General features: G+C 46.7%; 2 protein-coding genes across 3 annotated transcripts in view; both read left to right on the top strand.

The window, feature by feature from the left end:
* The window catches only part of C5ar1 (complement C5a receptor 1), a 10,337-nt gene extending 1,775 nt beyond the window's left edge, over positions 1-8,562 (top strand). The window contains exon 2 of the mRNA XM_028779541.1: positions 7,097-8,562. Coding sequence (XP_028635374.1) covers positions 7,097-8,155 — 1,059 coding nt within the window. The 3' untranslated portion in view covers positions 8,156-8,562. The remainder of the gene's footprint in view (positions 1-7,096) is intronic.
* A 3,487-nt stretch (positions 8,563-12,049) lies between these two features.
* C5ar2 (complement component 5a receptor 2) overlaps positions 12,050-20,363 on the top strand; it is a 13,458-nt gene continuing 5,144 nt past the window's right edge. The window contains exon 1 of one of the 2 annotated variants that reach the window (XM_028779519.1): positions 12,050-12,195. In XM_028779519.1, the coding sequence (XP_028635352.1) occupies positions 12,166-12,195 (30 nt within the window). In that variant the 5' untranslated portion in view covers positions 12,050-12,165. Of the gene's footprint in view, positions 12,196-15,138; positions 15,507-20,363 lie in introns of those variants that run through there. The other variant, XM_028779520.1, reaches the window with a different exon arrangement.

Genomic DNA, 20,363 nt, shown 5'->3' with positions numbered 1-20,363 from the left:
AGCCACGCCCCCAGCCCCTCACTGGGGGATTCTAGGCAGGGGCTCTAGAACATTTCAGTCCTTGATCTTTTAAGACAGGATGTCACTATGTAACCCAATGGTCTTAATCACATGATTGTCCTTCCCAGCCTCCCTTGTGCTGGGATCATAGGCATGTATCACCATGGCTAGCTCCTACACATAATTTTTCTTTTAAATGAATAATTTTTTCTTTTGTTTTTTTCAAGATAGGATTTCTCTGTGTAGCCTTGGTTGCCCTGGAACTTGATCTGTAGACCAGGCTGGCTTCAAACACACAGATCCTCCTGCCTCTGCCTCCTGAGTGCTGGGATTAAAGGCGTGCTCCATCACTGCCCGGCTTTTGGGAGGCTTTCTAACTTACCTAGAACCCCACTTTTATTAATCTGTAGAGTGAGCATACACTCTACATACACATATGGGCTGCCATATGTGTTAAATGAAGAAAAGAACAGTCGAAAGCTCCTCGAAAGTGACCCAGACCTGTAATCCCAGCACTCAGCAGAAAGAGGCAGGAGTTTCAGGAGTTCAAGGCCATTCTGGACTACATGAGGCCCTGTCTCAAACGAAAACACAAAAAGCATGTAAATTTAAGGACCACGCTAATTATTATTATTTTGAAATAGGTTCTCAAGTAACTGAGGCTGTGAACCTAGAACTCACTATGTAGCCAAGGATGGCTTTGACTCCTGTCCTCCTGCTCCACCTCTGACCTCTGTTCTCTCTCTCTCTCTCTCTCTCTCTCTCTCCATATATATATATATATGTATATATATATATATATATCTCACTTATCAGTATATGTATCAGTTTATATTATATATTACATATTAGTTCATATCCCTTAAGCAACTATTTTTATATCATTTATTTGTTTTATAAGACTTGCTTTCTTTTTTAAGAGTTTTATAAGACTTTTTTTATTTTTTATTTTTATTTTTTATTTATTTTTGTTTTTCGAGACAGGGTTTCTCTGTGTAGCCCTGGAGCTCACTGTGTAGACCAGGCTGGCCTCGAACTCAGAAATCCGCCTGCCTCTGCCTCCCAAGTGCTGGGATTAAAGGCGTGCGCCACCACCGCCCGGCAAGACTTGTTTTTTAAAAGAGTTTTTTATTTAATGTATGGGTATCTGCATGTACACCTGCATGCCAGAAGAGGGTCCAAGACTTCACTCTAAATGGCTAGATAATGGTGAGCCACCATGTGGTTGCTGGGAATTGAACCCAGGACCTCTGGAAGGGCAGCCAGTGCTCTTAACCGCTGAGCCATCTCCCCAGCCCACAAGATTTGTTTTTAATTATGTGTACGCTTGTGTGTCTGTCTGTCACATACATGAGGATGCCTTCAGAGGGCAAAAGGTGTCAGATTCCCTGGAGCTGGAGTTTCAGGCAGTTGTGAGCTGCTGTGGGTGCTGGGAAATGAACTTGGGTCCACTGCAAAAGCAGCCCATGCTCTTCACTGCTGAGCCGTCTCACCACTTCCTTCTTAGTTTTTTTTTTTCCAATTGTTTTTCTCCTTCTTAAAAAAATATTTTGACTTTACGATTAGTGGACCTCACAGCCGTGGGCACTGTGTATATGGAGGGACAATGGCATCTTTTATTGCAGTTCATATCGTGTATAGAATATGTTACATATATTATATTCCACATTCAAGAACCATGTGAACAGGAGAAAGCTCTCTTAATTCCTGAGTCCCAGTCCCTTCCTCAGAGGCAACCATTACTATAAGTATGTGAGGCTAGTCTGCATATACACATGTGAATGCACACACACACACACACACACACACACACACACACATATTCGTGCACATGTGTGCATTCTTCCTTCTATAGGTAATATGCATTGTGGATTGCCCACTGTTATTTCCTACTTTTAACAAAATTTCCCTAGATATTGGAGACCTTTCTGTATCAGTTCATTAGCAACTACCTTATTCTTTAAAAAACTGCATAGTGCTTTGTTGCCTAGAGGCCATTACTAACTCACTCAGTCCCTTTTGCTCGACACTGGTCAGTTCCAAATCTCATCATTATCTCCTCCTTCTAATTCTTCTCCTCTTCTTCCTCCTTCTTAATTCTTCTTCATCTTCATCTCCTTCTTTGTTTGTTTGTTTGATGTTGGAGACAGAATTTTTGGTAGCCTAGGCTGGCCCCAACCTCAAGCTCCTTTTGCTTGAGCCTCCTCTCCAGTGCTGGGGTCATAGGTATGCATGACACTCGGCCAGTCTCCCCTCTTTGCAGGAACTTTGTAAAGGCCAAAGCTCCCTGAGATGTTTGTATCTGGAAGCTCCAGGAAACCACACAGTTTATAATCAGCATCTCCTTTCTGCCTCATGAAGTCATGGAAAGGACAGGGCGAGGTCATACCAGGAAACGAGGAAGGAGAAGGTCAGCAGCAAGGATGAGAGATGGGGTTAGAGAGGCCCGTGCCAGAAATCTGAGTCATTGCAGTAAGGTTGCTGACAGCTGCAGAGACCAGGAGGAGCACTGCACCCTGTCTGGGGCCCTGAGACTACCCAGAAGGACAGGCTGTGAGGTTTCCTGTAGGGCTCAGAATTAACCCTCAAGGGACCCGAGCATGGGACCTTGGGGATGCCCAGAGTAACAAGTAGAAAGATTCAGAACTGAGGGTGAGCCAGAGCAGAGTGAGTGGCTGGGGCCTGGGTTTCTCTCTCTCTCTCTCTCTCTCTTTTTTTTTTTTTTTTGGTTTTTCGAGACAGGGTTTCTCTGTGTAGTCCTGGCTGTCCTGAATCTCACTCTCTAGACCAGGCTGGCCTCAAACTCTCGAACTCAGAAATCCGCTTGCCTCTGCCTCCCAAGTGCTGGGATTAAAGGCGTGCACCACCACCGCCCGGCTCTTTTTGGTTTTTCGAGACAAGGTTTTTCTGTGTGTAGTCCTGGCTGTCCTGGAACTCACTCTATAGACCATGATGACCTCAAACTCAGAGATCTGTCTACCCCTGTCCCCTGTGCTGGGATCAAAGGTGTGCGCCACCACCATCCATCTTGAAATGTTTTTAAGCCGGGAGGTGGTGGCGAACGCCTTTAATCCCAGCACTTGGGAGGCAGAGGCAGGCGGATTTCTGAGTTTGAGGCCAGCCTGGTCTACAGAGTGAGTTCCAGGACAGCCAGGGCTACACAGAGAAACCCTGTCTCGAAAAAAACAAACAAACAAACAAACAAAAAAAGAAGTGTTTTTAAATTACACAAAAGTGTGAGACTGGTACCAGAACTTTATTTACCTTCTTTTGTTGTTGTTGTTGCTATTTATTACTGAGACAAGGTCTCACTATGAGCTCAGGCTGGCCTTCAATGCAATGCATAGCCCAGGCTGGTCTGGAATTTGTCATCTTCCTACTTCAGCCTCCTCGGTGCTGGCATTACAGGCATGCGTTATCCTCAAATTCTTGAGTTTCCTCCCCAAGAGTCCCCAGATGTAGTCTGTCGTGTATATCTGTTTACCCATGTACATATTTATAAATCTTTGTATGTATCTATGTTTCTATGTTTCTATCCATACATCAGTCTACCTGCATAACTACATATATATCTGTTTTTCTGTCAATATAACTGTTCTTTATGTACTTACCCGTCATTTTTCTAGCATGTATCCCCAGCTATTTATCATCTACCCAGGCCTTTTCCATTCATCTATTAGCCCAGCCTGGTCTTCAACTCCCTACCTAGCTGAGGATAACTCTGAACTCCTGATCCTCCTGCCTCCACTACATAGATTCAGGGGTTACAGGTGCACTATCGCATCCAGCCTACGTAGTACTGGAGCTGGAACCCACGGGTTCATACACGCTGAATGAGCACTCAATCGGATGCTAACCCATCTTCCTGTCTTTCTATCTATCATCTATGTTCCATCCATTGATCTATAAATCTTTCTATTCGTCATTCATCCACTCGCCCACACAACCATTCACCTGTTCATTTTAGTAACCCAGGCTGGTCCTGAACTCCCGATTTTCCTACCTCAGTTTTTCCAGTACTGAGATTATACAGATGCACGTCACCATACCTGTGTCAAAATTTACTTCTAATTCTTATTTCTGCTTTTAAAAAGAATATTTATCAGTTTAATGTATATATGTGTCTGTTGAGGGTATATATGTGCACCTAGTGGCTACGGGAGTCTGCAAAGATCAGCTGTCAGATTCTGCCATTGGAGTTTTGGAGAGTTGTGAGCTGCCACAACTCCAGTCCTCAAGAGCAGCAAATGCTTTTAACAGGTGACTCATCTCTTCTAGTCTCTCTCTCTCTCTCTCTCTCTCTCTCTCTCCCCTCTCTCTCTTGTTTGGTTTTTTTTTTTTATTTTTGTTTGTTTTGTTTCTTGAGACAGGGTTTCATTGTGTAGCCCTGGCTGACCTGGAACTCACTCTGGAGACCAGGCTTGACTTCGAACTTACAGGGATCCGCCTGCCTCTGCTTCCTAAGTTCTGGGATTAAAGACATGTGCCACCACCTGGCTAGTTCTTATTTCTTATTCTGCCTTTCCTGGCCCCAAATACTTTGCCTCTGCTTCCAATCTTGAGTCCCCAAACTTATGATTTGGGAAATGGGTGGATTGCTGGGCTATCAAGGGGATAATGAAGGAAGAAAGGGAGGCTCCGAGCAGGAGAAATTTGCAGAGGGACCTGTGTACCCCATGTAGGTCTGAACCCTAGGGAATGACTCCAAAGCCAGTATCCAAAGGACAGCCTATCCTTAGCTAGGAGTGGAGCCTTTTCCTGCTTCCCTCCTGTACTAAAATGTTGGACTATTTCTTCTCTCTTCTTTTCTATTTTTTCTTTTAAAGATTTATTTATTTATTTTATGTATTTGAGTACACTAGGGCATCAGATCCCATTACAGATGGCTGTGAGCCACCATGAGGTTGCTGGGAATTGAACTCAGGACCTCTGGAATAGCAGTCAGTGCTCTTAACCACTGAGCCATCTCTCCACCCCTCTATTATTATTATTATTATTATTGACAGTATCTCATTGTCTTTGTCGGTGGCTCTGTCCTGTCCTAGAACTCACTATGTCAAACACTCTGGCCGTAAACACACACACATCCACTTGGCTCGGCCTCCTGAGTGCTGGGATTAAACGTGTGTACCACCGCCACTTGGCATATGTCCAGCATTTTAACTAAGGAGAAAATTTAATAAAACTTTTTCCTGAGGCCGTCTCAAGTAGCCCAGGCTGGTAATGAAGATCACTGTGCATCTGAGGATGATCCTCCTGCCTGTGTCACCCAGATCCTGGGGTGGGAACCTGGGGTAGAAGCCACCATTTCTAGCTTTATGTCGTGATGGGTTTGGTGCCGGCGGCTTCACGCTTTGAGCTTGGTTTCCTGTAATGCAGGTGACCATTGAATGTCTCCCCATCCTACCTCCTGCTACTGAATGCCAGGATTATAGCCACGAGTCACCATGACTGCTTTAATATAAGATTTTTTAAAGCAGTGGTTCTCAACCTGTTGTTTCAACCCCTTTGAGGTCCAAACAATCCTTTCACAGGGGTCGCCTAAGACCCTCAGAAAACACAGGTATTTATGTTGTGATTCATAGAGTAGCAAAATTACAGTTAGGAAATAGCAACGAAAATCACTTTATGGTTGGGGGTTACCACAACGTGAGGAACTGTATTAAAGGGTCACAGCCTTAGGAAGGTTAAGAAGAAAACCTCAAACCCACAGATATCTGTCACAGTCCTCAAAGGCCCACATTGCCCAATATGCTTATACATCATGGCCACATTGTCACCCTGTGGAAACCACCCCACTGAGGATGCCAACCACAGAATAAAGCTTCGCTGCCGACAGTGAGGTGTTTCAAAAGTAGATGACATTGTCCTGTCTTTATTTCAACTGTGGATTTTTGTCCAAATCCAGGGTACACGTCTATAATCCCAGCACACAGGAGGTAGAGGCAGGAGGATCAGTAGCTTATCATCTTGAGCTACATAGTGAGTTTCAGGACTAGCCTGGGGTACAGGGGACTCTGTTAAAGAACTAAATGACAAAGAAGTAACAACAACAAAATTATTAGTGTGTGTGTGTGTATGTGTGTGTGTAGTGTCTGACCACATAGATCAAGCTATGACTTGGGACAACTCTCATATAAAGTTGGAGTCTTTAAAATACATCACTGGGAGCTGGAGAGGTGGCTCAGCAGTCAAGAGTACAGTTCCTACCACCTATGTAGGGTAGCTCACAACTAGATCTAATTCCAACGGGTTCAATGCATTTTAGTCTCCCAGAGCACCTGCACACACACACACACACACACACACACACACACACACACACACACACACACATAATCACATCAGCTGGGCAGTGGTGGCAAACACCTTTAATCCCAGTACTCAGGAGGCAGAGACAGGCTGATCTGTGAGTCAGCCTGGTCTACAGAGTGAGTTCCAGGACAGCCAGGACTACACAGAGAAACCCAGTCTCCTCCTCCCCCTATACAGTACTGATGATAAGATGGTTTAGCAGGTAAATCTCCAAAGTCTGGTGACCTGAGTTCTATCCTAGGACCCACATAAAGGTTGAGGGAGAGAACAGACTGCACAAAGTTATCCCCTGACTTCCATGTGTGTGTTATGGCATATACATGCATACATATATAGACAGTGACAAATTAAAAAAGTGCCTCATTGGTCAGTCATTGAATACCTTTAATCCCAGCACTCAGGAGCCAGAGGCAGTCGGAACTCTGTAAGAGCAGAGCCAGCCTAGTCTACAGAGTGAGACTCTTTCCCAACTCCATCACCCCCCAATCCACCCCAAATACTGGATTGAAGCCCTGGTATGGAGAGCCTTGCCTGTAGTCTCAGCATTTGGGCAGCTGAAGTAGATGAACCAGCATGATTTCAGTTCCTGAAAGAGTGAGTTTAAGACCAACTGGGTTGACTTAACAGAGAACCTGCCTCAAAATAAAATCTACAAACTACACTGGTTTTATAGGCCTTCAGCATCCCTTGGTAGAGTGGAGACTCAGAAAGACGGGCAATTCCCCAGTCCCCTGGGAGTGTGTCTTCAAACTCACACAATCTACCTGTTTGATTTGCTTAGGACCTCCTAAATAATAACAACAGCACTGAAATCACCTACGAGCACTACGATGGAACCCTAGATCCTGAGATGCCTGTGGATGGCACTGCCTCTCCGGAGAGGCCACCTGGGGATATTACAGCCCTTATCATCTACTCGGCCGTGTTCCTGGTGGGAGTTCCCGGGAATGCTCTGGTGGTGTGGGTGACAGCCTTCGAGGCCAGACGTACCATCAACGCCATCTGGTTTCTGAATCTGGCGGTGGCCGACCTCCTCTCGTGCTTGGCACTGCCTATCCTGTTCACATCCATTCTAAACCATAACTACTGGCACTTCGGCGCCAGTGCCTGTGTAGTCCTGCCGTCTCTCATCCTGCTCAACATGTACGCTAGTATCCTGCTGCTGGCCACCATTAGTGCTGACCGTTTCCTGCTGGTGTGCAACCCCATCTGGTGTCAGAAGGTCCGCGGGGCTCGCCTGGCATGGGTGGCCTGCGGAGTGGCCTGGGTCTTAGCATTGCTCCTGACCATTCCATCCTTTGTGTTCCGGGAGATATATAAGGACCCCTTCTCAGATAACATTCTATGTGGTGTTAACTATGGTAAGGGTAGGTTCTCCAAAGAGAAGGCTATTGCCATCCTGCGGTTGATGGTGGGTTTCGTGTTGCCCCTGCTCATTCTTAGCGTCTGTTACACTTTCCTCCTGCTCCGGACCTGGAGTCGCAAGGCCACGCGCTCCACCAAGACGCTCAAGGTGGTGATCGCCGTGGTCACCTGTTTCTTTGTCTTCTGGCTGCCCTATCAGGTAACGGGGGTGATGATAGCTTGGCTGTCCCGGTCCTCACCCACCTTTCAGAAGGTGGAGAGGCTGAACTCCTTGTGCGTGTCCCTGGCCTACATCAACTGCTGTGTTAACCCTATCATCTATGTCATGGCTGGCCAGGGTTTCCATGGACGACTCCGAAAGTCACTCCCCAGCATCATACGGAATGCTCTCTCCGAGGACTCCTTGGGCAGGGACAGCAAGACTTTCACTCGGTCCACCATGGACACTTCAACCCAGAAGAGTCAGGCAGTGTAGAGGAGATGCCACAACTAGCCTAGCTGTTCCTTTTCCAGCCCTCCTCCCCCTCCCGCTCCTTCTTCCTCTTCCTGTCCCTTCTCCTTCCTTCCTTTTCTTTGCATGTTTAATTTTATGCAATTCTCTTTAAGTTCCCCTGACTAGCCTTGAGCCCAGGATCCTCATGAATGCTGAGATTATAGGTATAAATTCCTTTGAAGAGAAACATCACATTAAGATATTACTCAGCTTTTTTTTTCTGAGGCAGGCCTTGTCTTCACTGCCCACCTGCAGTGGCTAGGCAGGTACACCTAATGATGACTTCCAGGGGAAGGGCAACAGAGAACAAGAGAATTTCCTGGTCGTCGTCTTCTTCTTCTTCTTCTTCTTCTTCTTCTTCTTCTTCTTCTTCTTCTTCTTCTTCTTCTCCTCCTCCTTCTCCTTCTCCTTCTCCTTCTCTTTCTCCTTCTTCTTCTCTTCCTCCTCTTCCTCCTCCTCCTCCTCCTCCTCCTCCTCTTCCTCCTCTTCTTTTATGGTTCTGGGGATTGAACCCAGGTCTCAACGGAACCCAGGGCTCAGGGACATACCATATAAGTAAGTTATAGCCCCAAACCCCAGGCAACAAGTAACCAACCATCCACCCTTTATTTCTTTTCTATGTTTGATTTTTTTTTTTTTTGAGACAAAGTCTCATGTAGGCTAGTCCGGCCTTGAAGTTCAGATCCTTCTGTGACTATCCTCCAACCGTCGTGACTATAGACCTGTGCTACCGTGCCCAGACTATTTTTATTTCTACAATTTCAAGAATGGTATTCGATGGAACCCAACATATCCAAGCTTTGTAAAAACAACTATGTACAGCTTACATGATAATTTTTTTTAAAAAAAAAGGGATACAGAAATGTGTTGTTTAATTTTTAAAAAGCCATGTATTTATTTATTTTGTGGGGGGTGGCACTGGGTGAAGGCCATGGTATATGTGTGGAGGTCAGAGGACAATCTGTTGGAATTGGTTCTCTCACTGCAACCATGGAGGTCCTCGGAATCGAACCCAGGTCATCAGGCTTGGCAGCAAGCCCCTTTACCTGCTGAGTTATATCACTGGCCAGAGACATGCTATCTTATAACGCATCCTTTCAGCTTAGAGAATGTGTGTGCATGAGTGTATGTGTTGGTTGGAAAAAAAAGACGGACAGATCCACACCAGAAGTATCATGCAAGTGGGTGAATGATTTTGAATTTTCTTCTCAGCACATTAAAAAAGTGAAAGAAGAAAGACCTGGGTGCAGTGGCGCAAACCTGTATCCCAGCATGTGGGAGGTTCAGGGCCAGAATCGAGCATTAGAAGCTAGCCTGGCTTACTCAGGGAGACTCTGCCTCATGAAGTCCAAACAAACAATAAATGAAGCAAAATACTGGAGTTCAGCTCTGCTAGACTCTTTCTTCTCCCCAGTGAATATGCGACCAACCTACCTGTGTTCTGCTATTGACACTTTCTATAGGGTGACACTAACCTCGCTGAATCCTTAAAGGCTCCCTGCCGAGGCATTTATTATTTATGTATTTATATATTTATTCATTTATTTTGAGACAAGATCTCTTTACATAGCCCTGCCTGTCCTGGAACTTACTATGTGAACCAGGCTGGCCTAGAGCTCACAGAGATGGCCTGCCTCTGTCTCCTGAGTGCTAGGATTAAAGACATGAGCCACCACACCCAGCTTTAGTCTATTTTTTGGAGGGGCTCTATGAGTTTGAAACATTTAATTAATTAATTAGTTAGTTAATTAATTAATTTATGAGATGAGATCTCATGTGGCCCAGGCTAGCCTTAAACTGGTTTTACAGCTGACTCTGGTCTTGAACTCCTGATCCTCCTGGCTCTGCCCCCCACGTGGTGGGATGATAGGCAGTCTCCCCTGACGCCCAGTTGTCTCCCTCATTTTTGGTCACATCTGTCTTGCCACAGTTGAACTCCTCACCTACTCACTCATGTCCCAGCTGTCCTACGAACTTCTTCCTTTCCTCCTTCTCCATTCCAGGAAAAACCACCCAGGCCCCTTCAGCTAGCTCCCCCATCACAGACCCAGCCTCCCTTCCTACCACACACCTGGCTGCTCTGGCTCCTCTGTTCTCTCTCGGGTCCGTGCCTCTCCCCTCCCCTGGTCTCCTGGTTGCCCAACACATCTTTCAAGGACCATGCTGCTCCCATCCTGTCTTCTTGCCAGGGGTCCCCTCCTTAAGAGAGTCCTCTGTGATGCCCCTAAGTTTCCCATAAGCACCTTACCATCAATCTTTTTCTCTGGCTACATTTGAGCTTCCTGGTTCAGGGAGTAAGTAGTAGACAGGGAATATCCTCCTTCCCGGCTCCTTCTGTAATGAGATGCTGTTTTAAGAGTTGGGCTGGGGGCTGGGGGACAGGGCGTGGGGTGGGGCTAGAAGGATGCATCGGTGATTAAGAGCATTTGTTGTCCTTCTAGCGCAGTGGTTCTCAGCCTCTGGGTCTCAACCTCTTTGGCAAACTTCTGTCTCCAAATTGTTTGCATTCTGACTTATAACCAGCAAAATTACAGTTATGAAGTAGAAATGAAAATAAGTTTACGGTTGGGGGTCACCACAGCGTGAGGAACTATATTAAGGGTTGTAGTATCACTAAGATTGAGAACCACTGTCTTAAAGGATCGGTTTAGTTCCCAGCATCCATACAGTGTCTCCTAATGGTCTGTAATGGCCTCTATCGACACTAAGCCCACACATGCGCAACAATTACACATGCAAAACACCCACACATATGAAATAATAATAAATACTTAAAAAAAAAAAGATCTGGGTCCAGGATACAAAGTGTTTCAATTCAGTAGGTAGAGTGCAGGTCTAACACGTATAAGCCTCCAGTTCAGTCCCCACGACTGAATAAAATCTCTAATGGTGGTTGGGTGTGGTGGTACACGCATTTAATTCCAGCACTTCAGACACAGAGGCAAGTAGACCTCTGGGAGTTTGAGGCCAGCCTCATCTACGTAGTGAGTTCCAGGTCAGTCCCAGGGAGACATATTGAGACTTGGTTTCAAAATAAAACAAGTATATACATTCAAAGAAACCAAATCTGCATGGCGGATTTAGGAGGTGGAGACAGAAGGCTCATCTATTCAAGGTGAGTTTGTGGCCAGCCTGGATTACAAGAGCCCCTGTCTGAAAACACAAACACAAACAAACAACAAAAATCGCAGCCAGGTTTGGTATCAAGCAACTTTACTCCCAGCACTCGGGAGACAAGAGACAAGTGGACCTCTGTGAGCTCAGGCTACATAGAGAGACCAGCTCAAAAACAAAACAAAACAAAACAAAACAAAACAAAACAAAACAAAACAAACAAAACAAAACCAAAACAAAACAAAACGGGACAGTTCAGTGGTTTAAGAGCATTGGCTGCTGCTCTTCTAGGGAACTGAGGTTTCGGTCTCAGCACCCACATGGTGGCTCACAACTGTCTGTAACTCCAGTTCCAGGGGAGCTGATGCCATTTCCTTGCCTCCATAGGCACGTGTGTAGCTCGTAGATATACATACAGACAAACCACTCATGCATAAGGCAAAAATAAACTAATCTAAAAAAAGAAAGAAAGGAAGGAAGGAAGAAAGAAAAGAAATGGGCATGCAGCAAGTGACGGCCATGGCGGGAGCCCACACCCCAGGTAACCCCCAGGCAGGTTAGGGTTAAGCAACGCTGCCAAAACAGAAGTAGGCAGAGTCCAGGGGATTGCCAAATATGTGGCCTGTGGAATCTGCTATGTCAACAGGTTTGGAAGGGGAAGTGAGCAAGGAAAGGAAGTGGGCTGAGAGCCTGGTGGACTCTAGCGGGTTCTTTCCCCTCACCCAGCCCCGACCTTCTGGACCCTTGGGTCTCACACATCTATCTGTTTCTCAGACGCAGGGCTCCAAAACCTGGGGCCAGAGCCACCTTCCCTTGTAACGGTGACCTCCGGGAGCTCACATCCAGGAAGCTGTTACACTGCAGTGGCGTCTTCTGGGATGAAATATGAGGGGAAGGGAGATGCTTCAGTGAGTAAAGGGTTTGCCATTCAAACGTAAGGCTATGAGTTCCAGCCCCAGGGTATGGACATGCCTGGAACAGAGAGCTAGGCATCGTGGGTTGCATTTGTAGCCTCAGCACGGAGAGGTGGAGACAGATGGATCTCTAGGGCTTGCTGATCAGCAGGCATCAGTGAGCGTCTCCATCTCATTGGGATCCTCTGTCGCAAAATGCAAGGTGGAAGGAAAGGGAGGGGCCTGGAGAGATGGTTCACAGGTATGTGCCGGGCTGTGCTCGGCAGCAAGCACTCTTAACCACAGAGCCTTAGCTCTGGCTTTTGCTTATATATTTTTATTAATCTGAATACATGTAAGATAACATTTTGATATGTGATACAGCATAAAAATACCCTTGAATCTGAGGGGTGGTAGAGCCCCTGCCTAGAATTCCACACTGAGGATGGGGGCGTGGCTCAGTGGTAGAGCCCCTGCCTAGAATCCCCCAGTGAGGGGCTGGGGGCGTGGCTCAGTGGTAGAGCCCCTGCCTAGAATCCCCCAGTGAGGAGCTGGGGGCGTGGCTCAGTGGTAGAGCCCCTGCCTAGAATCCCCCAGTGAGGGGCTGGGGGCGTGGCTCAGTGGTAGAGCCCCTGCCTAGAATCCCCCACTGAGGATGGGGGCGTGGCTCAGCGGTAGAACACCCCGGAAACAAGTTGAGGTCCTAGATTGTAAGGGTACAATTGGAAACACTTGGTTGTTTCATGTTTTTCCTTCACTAAGTCTTCAGATTCTTTATCTCTACCAAGCTCGTCACTGCCCGAATGAGGAATGTACCATATATTTGCCCAGTTAGTGGAACTGTTTGAGGAGATTGTGAAACTTTCAGTAGGTGGAGCCTTGCTGGATGAAGTAGGTCACTGGAGGCGGGCTCTGGGGATTTATATTCTTACCTCACTTGCTATGTCCTTCCTCTGTGCTCTGTGTGGGGGTGAACATATGATCGACGGGCTTCCTGTTTCCATGCCTTCTTGCTTTTATTGACTCACCCTCTAGAACCATAAGCCAAATTAAACTCGTCCATAAATTGCTTTTGCTTTTGGTCGTGGTATTTCATTACAGGCCAGGAGAGTAACCAATGCACAGGGGTATTCTAGGCAGGGGCGCTACCACTGAACCATGCCCACAGCCCTTCACAGGGGTATTCTAGGCAGGGGCTCTACCACTGAGCCACGCCCCCAGCCCTTCTTTCTTTCTTTCTTTCTTTCTTTCTTTCTTTCTTTCTTTCTTTCTTTCTTTCTTTCTTTCTTTCTTTCTTTTTTTCGAGACAGGGTTTCTCTGTGTAGCCCTGGCTGTCCTGGAACTCACTCTGTAGATCAGGCTGGCCACGAACTCAGAAATCTGCCTGCCTCTGCCTCCCAAGTGCTGGGATTAAAGGCGTGCGCCACCACTGCCCGGCTACCCCCAGCCTTTCAATGGTGGGTTCTTGGTAGATGTTCTGCTGAGCCACGCCCCCAATCCTTTGCGGGAGGATTCTAGGTAAATATCCTAACACTGCCCCAGACCTTTTATCATCTTGGCACATCTGTTGACCGGGTAAATCTCCCATGTTGAGGTATAGAGAATGCAGAGGCCTCTCAGGAAGAGAGGGCTGCATCACAGTCTGTAGTGTCTTGACCCAGAAGCAATTTCCTCTAACAACATGACTTTATGCTCTAAATATCAACAGAAGAATTCATGACCACATCCCCTCTAGGCCTTAAGCAAGGCTCGGAGAGAAATATGACCATCAGAAACTGCTGAGATTCCATGTCAGGGCTGAGGTCATGTCTTGCTCGGTGTCCTAAGTCTGCACCATGCCATAGGTGTCTAGTTTAAGATAGTGTGCTCTAGACCACGCTTTAATCCCAACAATAGGGAAGCTGAGGGAAGCAAATTTCTGTGAGTTTGAAGTCACCCAGGACTTCGTGAGACCCTGTCTCAAACCCAACCTAAACCAAATCAAAACCAGCCTCTATGGTCAACTTCTTCTTCTCCTCCTCCTCCTCCTCCTTCTTCTTCTTTTCTTCTTCGCCATTATTATTGTTATTACTACTACTAACACTACTAAATATATAATAATAATTTTCATTTTAAATCTGTGCATATAGGCCTATGAGAGAGTCATAGTTTGTATATGGAGGTCAGAGGCTAGCCTTAATTTTGGACCTTTCCTTTCTACTTTGAGACAGAGTCTCTTGTTGCTTGCAGTGGGAAAGGCCAGGCTAAGGCTAGCTGGCCCTCATGTTTCCAGGGATTCTGTCTCCCTGGCTATCTTCCTGTCTGAATGCTGGCATTACATACATATAGTATTGAATGTTCCAGAAATTCAACCTCAGGTCCTCGTGCTTGAGTGACAAGAACGTTCCCCACCGGTCCATCTGTGGAGACCACACAGGTGAGCTCTCCCTTGCCTCTGCCTCCAGAGTGCTGGGATAACAAGCATGTTCTCCTAGGCTTGCTATGTCTTCCCATTTTACAGGTAAAAAAACAGAGGCTCAGAAAGGAGACAAGACTTGCTTTTTGTGCGTGTATGTGTGTAGGGTTTCTATGTAGTCCTGGTTGTCCTGGAACTCTCTCTGTGAGATTTGGCTGGCCTCAAACTCAGAGATCTGTCTGCCTCTGTCTCCAGAGCACAGTGATCAAAGGTGTACGCCACCACTGTATGACAGGACTTGGATTTTATGTTCCCTGGAAACCTCAGGCCCCGGGCTCAGCTTCTTGATCTTTCTGAGGAGGGGTAATTCTGGGCTATTCTCACAGCATTTGAGGAAGGAAAGATCTTTAAGAGTCTGTGTCTGGCAGGAACTCGAGGCAGAGAACAGCACAGCAGGTCGGGGGTGGGTCGGCAGGCTGCTGTACTTACTGCAGAACCTTAGGGGGCCTTTAGTGTCGACGGTGGGTGGGAAGTGGTTTCAAAGATAGCCCTCTAGACATTGCTGTTCAAAGCCCACACACATCTGGCTTCCAGGAAGCTGATGATAGTGAGACTGGGGGTGGAGACACTGTCCAGCTCTCCACACGTGAGGTTTTTCCAACCTTTCTGTCTGTGGGTTAATTTGTGACTCACGGGAGGAAGAAAAGACAAATATTCCCCTGGGGCTGGAAGGTGGCCACGCCTGTTTTTTTTTCCTGGTTAAGAAGGTCACGCAGGGCCCTCAGAGAATCCCATAGGATCCAGGGAAAGGTTGGATTACTGAGACTGTCCCTGCTACTGTCCCTGGTGGAGAGACTCTGGGCCTCCCTGCAGCTGCTGAGATCTGCCTTGCTTGTCAGTGGCATTTAGCCAGTTTGGGACGGAAGAGAAGGTAAGGAAGGGAGCATAAGGAGGTTGTAAGAAGGGGTGGAGGGGTTCATGATCTTGACTTCTTAGAAGCATTCATTTTGAAATCTTCGGAGTCAGAATTAGAATTCCAGATGGGATATATATTGTGTTTTTCTGAGACAAGAGCTCATGCTGTCCAGGCTGTCCTCAAATTATGTAGTTGAGGTGATCTTGAACACCCGAGGGTCGTGGCTCCACCTCCAGAGTACAGGGATCACTGAACACAGTTTATGTGGGGCTGTGGGGTAGAGCTAGGACTTCGGTGCTGTACCAACTGGGCCACACCCCCAGCCCTGAATCTTAACATTGTGAAAACACATCAGCGTCTCAGATTTTTGGTAACAGCTAAGTCAGCCCAGTAGAAAAAGTTCATCCACACTCTGCGGAGCAAGGCCACAGCTTCTCTTCTAGGAATCCCCACAGGTTGGATCCAGTTCTCTAAAAGTCAGTGTGTCTGTGGGCAAGCCCTCTGACTCCATGCTCCTTCTTCCTAAGACAACGAGGGTCAGTTTAGGCAGAGGTGGGGCACGAGTCAGACCCAGAAAGCGCTGAGTCTTCTTGTAAGCCGAACACATTCCACAAGAGTATACTCTGAGCCCAGTTCCGAGCAGAAGAATTCTTATTTCAAATGCACTCCCTGCTCTACTGACATTTTTGTATTACTTTTTTTTCTTTAAAAGTACTTTGTGATTCTCATATATTTTCTTTTAATTATTTTATTAATTGATTCGTGTGTGTGTGTAGCAGCTCAAGTGTGTGTCTTTCTTTCTAAATGGCATCTGTTTATTGCATGTGTATGTGGGCACATGTGCCAAGACCTCTGCATAGAAGCCAGGACTCTGTATAGAAGCCAGGTGTGTTCTTCTGCCTCATGTATTCCAGGAATGAAACTCAGGCCATGAGGCTTGCAGGATGCGCACTGTTCACCCCCACCCCCCAGCCATCTACCTCAGCCTCTAAGCAGCTCCTTAGCCTTCTTTAGGCCTCAGTTTCTAATTCATTCTTTCTCTCACCAAATATCATATGAACCCCACAGACTGCTGTAGATGCCAGGAACACACTGGGGCCCACATAGGGCGGAGCCCAAGTTCTGGGAAAGTGTCACAATGTATCTTCTGGTATGGGATGAGTGGGACAGACAGTTCTGAAACAGAATACACACACAGGGAGCACAGGGAGCACAGGGAGCACTGGGAGCACTTCAAGCACAGGGAGCACAGGGAGCATCAGCACCCCCATCCCTCTCTATCTCTCCCTCTCTATCCCTTTCTGTGTCTCTCCCCCTTCTTCTCCCTTTCTGTCTCTCTGTGTGTCTTTGTCTTTCCTTGTCTCTGCCTCTCTCCCTCTCTCCTTCTCCCTCTCTGTCTTTCCTCCTCCCTCTCTCCCCACCTCTGTCTCTCTCTGTGTCTCTGTCTCTGTCTCTCTCTCTATCCCTCTCTCTCTCTCTCTCTCTCTCTCTTTCTCTCTCTCTCTCTCTCCAGGATCTCTTGTAGCCCACTGACCTCAAACTCACAGCTTAGGACGGCTTCCACTCCTCCTGCTTCCACCTCTCAAGTGCTGACATTATGGGGACGCATCACCAGTGTTCCATTTATTCGGTTCTGTTAAACACTCTTCCAACTGAGCCCCATCCTTAGCCCAGTTTTTTGGTTTTTGGAGACTGCGTCTCATGGTATAACCTAAAGTGGCCTGGAATTTGCTAGGTAGACCAAACTGGCCTCACACTCATGGCAATCTTCCTGCCCTGGTCTCCGGCATATTGAGGTTTCAGGAATGTATTCCGCGGTCAGTTTCCCACCATTTTTAATTGCATTTTTAGCATATAAAATAACCTGTTTCATTATGACATTTATATTATATATAAATGTTCTTGAGATTTTCTCAAATTCACCACCATCAACCTCTCTTTTCTCATCAGCTTGTATGTTGTTGTTATTATTATTATTATTGAGACAAAATATCTCTATGTAGCTCTAGCTGTCCTGGAACTTGCTATATAGATAAGGCTGGCCTTATACTCACAGAAATCCATCTCCCTTTGCCTCCAGAGCGTTGAGATTAAAGGATACATCACTATGTCCGGCTTATAATTAAAAGTGGCAATTTGGGGCTGAAGAGATGGCTCAGTGGTTAAGAACGTGTACTGTTCTTTCAGAGGTCCTGAGTTAGGTTCCCAGCACCCATCATATGAGGTGGCTTATGAACACCTGTAACTCCTGCTCTAGGGAGTGTGACACCCTCTTCTGGCCCCAACAAGTAACTGCACACATGTGGCCTACACTTAAATAGATATACATGGGTATTCAGAAATAGAAATGAAAAAGTAAGTCATGCGTAGTAGACCAAGTTTTTAATTGCAGCACCCAGGAGGTAGAAGTAGGCAGATCTCTGTGAGTTTGAGGCCAGTCCATCTACATAGTAACTTCCAGGCCAGCCAGTGGTACGTGGTAAGGCCCTGTTTTAAACAAAACAGAACAGCAATTTGGGGGCAAGATGACTCAGTAGGTAATTGCACTTGCTGCTAGGCTTGACAACTGTATTTGATATTCTACACCCCACATGGTAGAAGAAGGTAGAGGGTGAGGTGCCCTCCGATCACCAATGTGAGCTGTACCATGCAAACATCCTGTGTGTGCATGCATGCACAAACAAACGAACATGTAAAAATAATGACAATATTTTATGTATTGTGTATAGAATCAAACAAATATAAATGATTTACTGTATCAGACAGCAATGTCATTGGGTGTGGAAGTGTCCGTTTGTAATCCCAGATGAGAGGGTAGTTAAGAAGGTTTCTTGTACTCTCTGCCCCATCTGTTGAGCCAGTTGGCAAACTTGAGGTTGAGTGAGAGATCCTGTCTGGAAAAAATGTGGAAGGCTGGAGGGGGTGGCCTAGTGGTAGAACTCCTGCCTAGAATCCCCCAGTGAGGGGCTGGGGGTGTGGCTCAGTGGTAGAGCCCCTGCCTAGAATCCACCAGTGAGGGGCTGGGGGTGTGGCTCAGTGGTAGAGCACTGACTTAAGTTGAAATGAGAGAGAAAGAGGAGGAGGGAGAGGAAGAGGGGGAGGAGGAGGGGGAGGGAGAAGGGGGAGGAAGAGAGGGAGGAAGAGTGAGAACATAAATGCTGGGAATCACCCTTGTCTCTGTTTGCAGAGGAAATACCACAGGATGAGAGTGTCTGAGTACAGAAGCTGTCCTGGATTGTTATCAGTAGTAGCTGTTCAGGGTGGGGTCAGAAATGGGAAGAGAGGTAGTCATAACTGCGGCTAATACACACGGACATAGACAGACACAACACAGACACACATGTAGGCACACACATGCATGCACACACACACACACACAGGCACACTCTGTTTGCTGTGGACCGGCACTGTGGCCGCCTCTCTCTCTCCATAGCAGATTCATTAAATACACTGACTGTTCCCAGGGCTTTCCAAGGTGGTGTATACGATTATTCTATTTTACAGACTGACGCACACAGAGATTAGTCAACTTTTTGAAGGCCACACGGCTATTGAAGCTTTGAGTTTTTGTACTTTTGTTCTGCTTCATATTGCTCGGTTTGTTTGTTTGTTTGTTTGTTTTTTGAGACGAGAGTCTTATCTTCTAGCCTGGGTTGGCCTCAAAATCATGGCGCTTCTCCTGCCTCAGCCTCTGAGTGCTGGGATGACAGGCGAGTTAAAAAACAAAACAAAACAAAACAAAACAAAACAAAAAAACAGGTACGGTTTACTTTAAGGATGGAAAAATTCTCAGAAAAATGGCTTGGCCTCGTAGCTGGCTACCTGGAAGAGCTGAGAGTGTCCTAACTTCCTTCTGTCCTTCCTGTTTTGACAGTGTTGGCTAAGGCTTTGGGCAGTGCCAGACAACCCACAAAATAGTCAATGAGAGCTGCGCTCCAGCCACCCCAGACACGGGGTGGGTGTCCCCTCCTGCCTAGGTCCTATCCTTCCCAGCCTACTCTGTGTCGTGTGTGCGTTTCTTAGGCATTAGCTCTGCTATCCCACCACACTGGAGGGATGGGTCCTAGAGGAGGATGTGGGCAGAGCCAATCAGGACTGCAGTCCCAAGGCATGGAGTCAGTTCAGGGCCACTGGGTATATGTGGCTGTCCAGCTTCCCAGTTTCTCATATCCGGGGCTGGTAGTATTTCCGGACTCCCTAGGGACACATTGCAATTCAGTTCTGTCTTCTTAGCTGAGTGATTTTAACTAAGTTACTCACCCTCTCTGTGCCGCTTCCACTGTAGAATCAGTTTAACAAGACTGTATTTAGATACAGTGTTGAAAGGTATTTGGGGCCGTGCCTTACATGTTTACAAAGTGCTCAAAATGGTGCCTTCTAATATCCTAAAACTATTATTATTGTTTTACTAGGTCACTTTGTGTCTTAGTTAGGGTTTCTATTGCTGTGAAGGGACACCATGCCCATGGCAAATCTTGTAGAGGAAAACATTTAACTGGGGCTGTCTTGTAATTTCAGAGGTTCAGTCCATTATCATCATGGCGGGAAACATGGCAGCCTGCGGACAGACATGGTGCCGGAGAAGATGCTGAAAGTTCTACATCTTAATTCTTAGGCAGAAGAAGGAGAGTGTTTTCTACACTAGGGGTAGCTTGAGCACAGGAAACTTCACAACCTGCTTCCACAGTGACACATTTCCTCCAATAAGGCCACGCCCACTCCAACAGAGTAACACCTCCTAATAGTGCCACTCCCCATGGGTCAAGCATTCAAACACATGAGTTTATGGGGCCTTAGCCATTCAAACCACCACACTCTGTTGCTCTTTTTCTTTTCTTCCTTCCTTCCTTCCTCCCTCCCTCCCTCCCTCCC

This window comes from Grammomys surdaster, unplaced genomic scaffold, assembly GCF_004785775.1.
Source record: "Grammomys surdaster isolate TR1022 unplaced genomic scaffold, NIH_TR_1.0 354, whole genome shotgun sequence".
Lineage (NCBI taxonomy): Eukaryota > Metazoa > Chordata > Mammalia > Rodentia > Muridae > Grammomys > Grammomys surdaster.
Note: the sequence above shows the minus strand (reverse complement) of the source record. Positions and strands in the feature narration are given on the sequence as shown.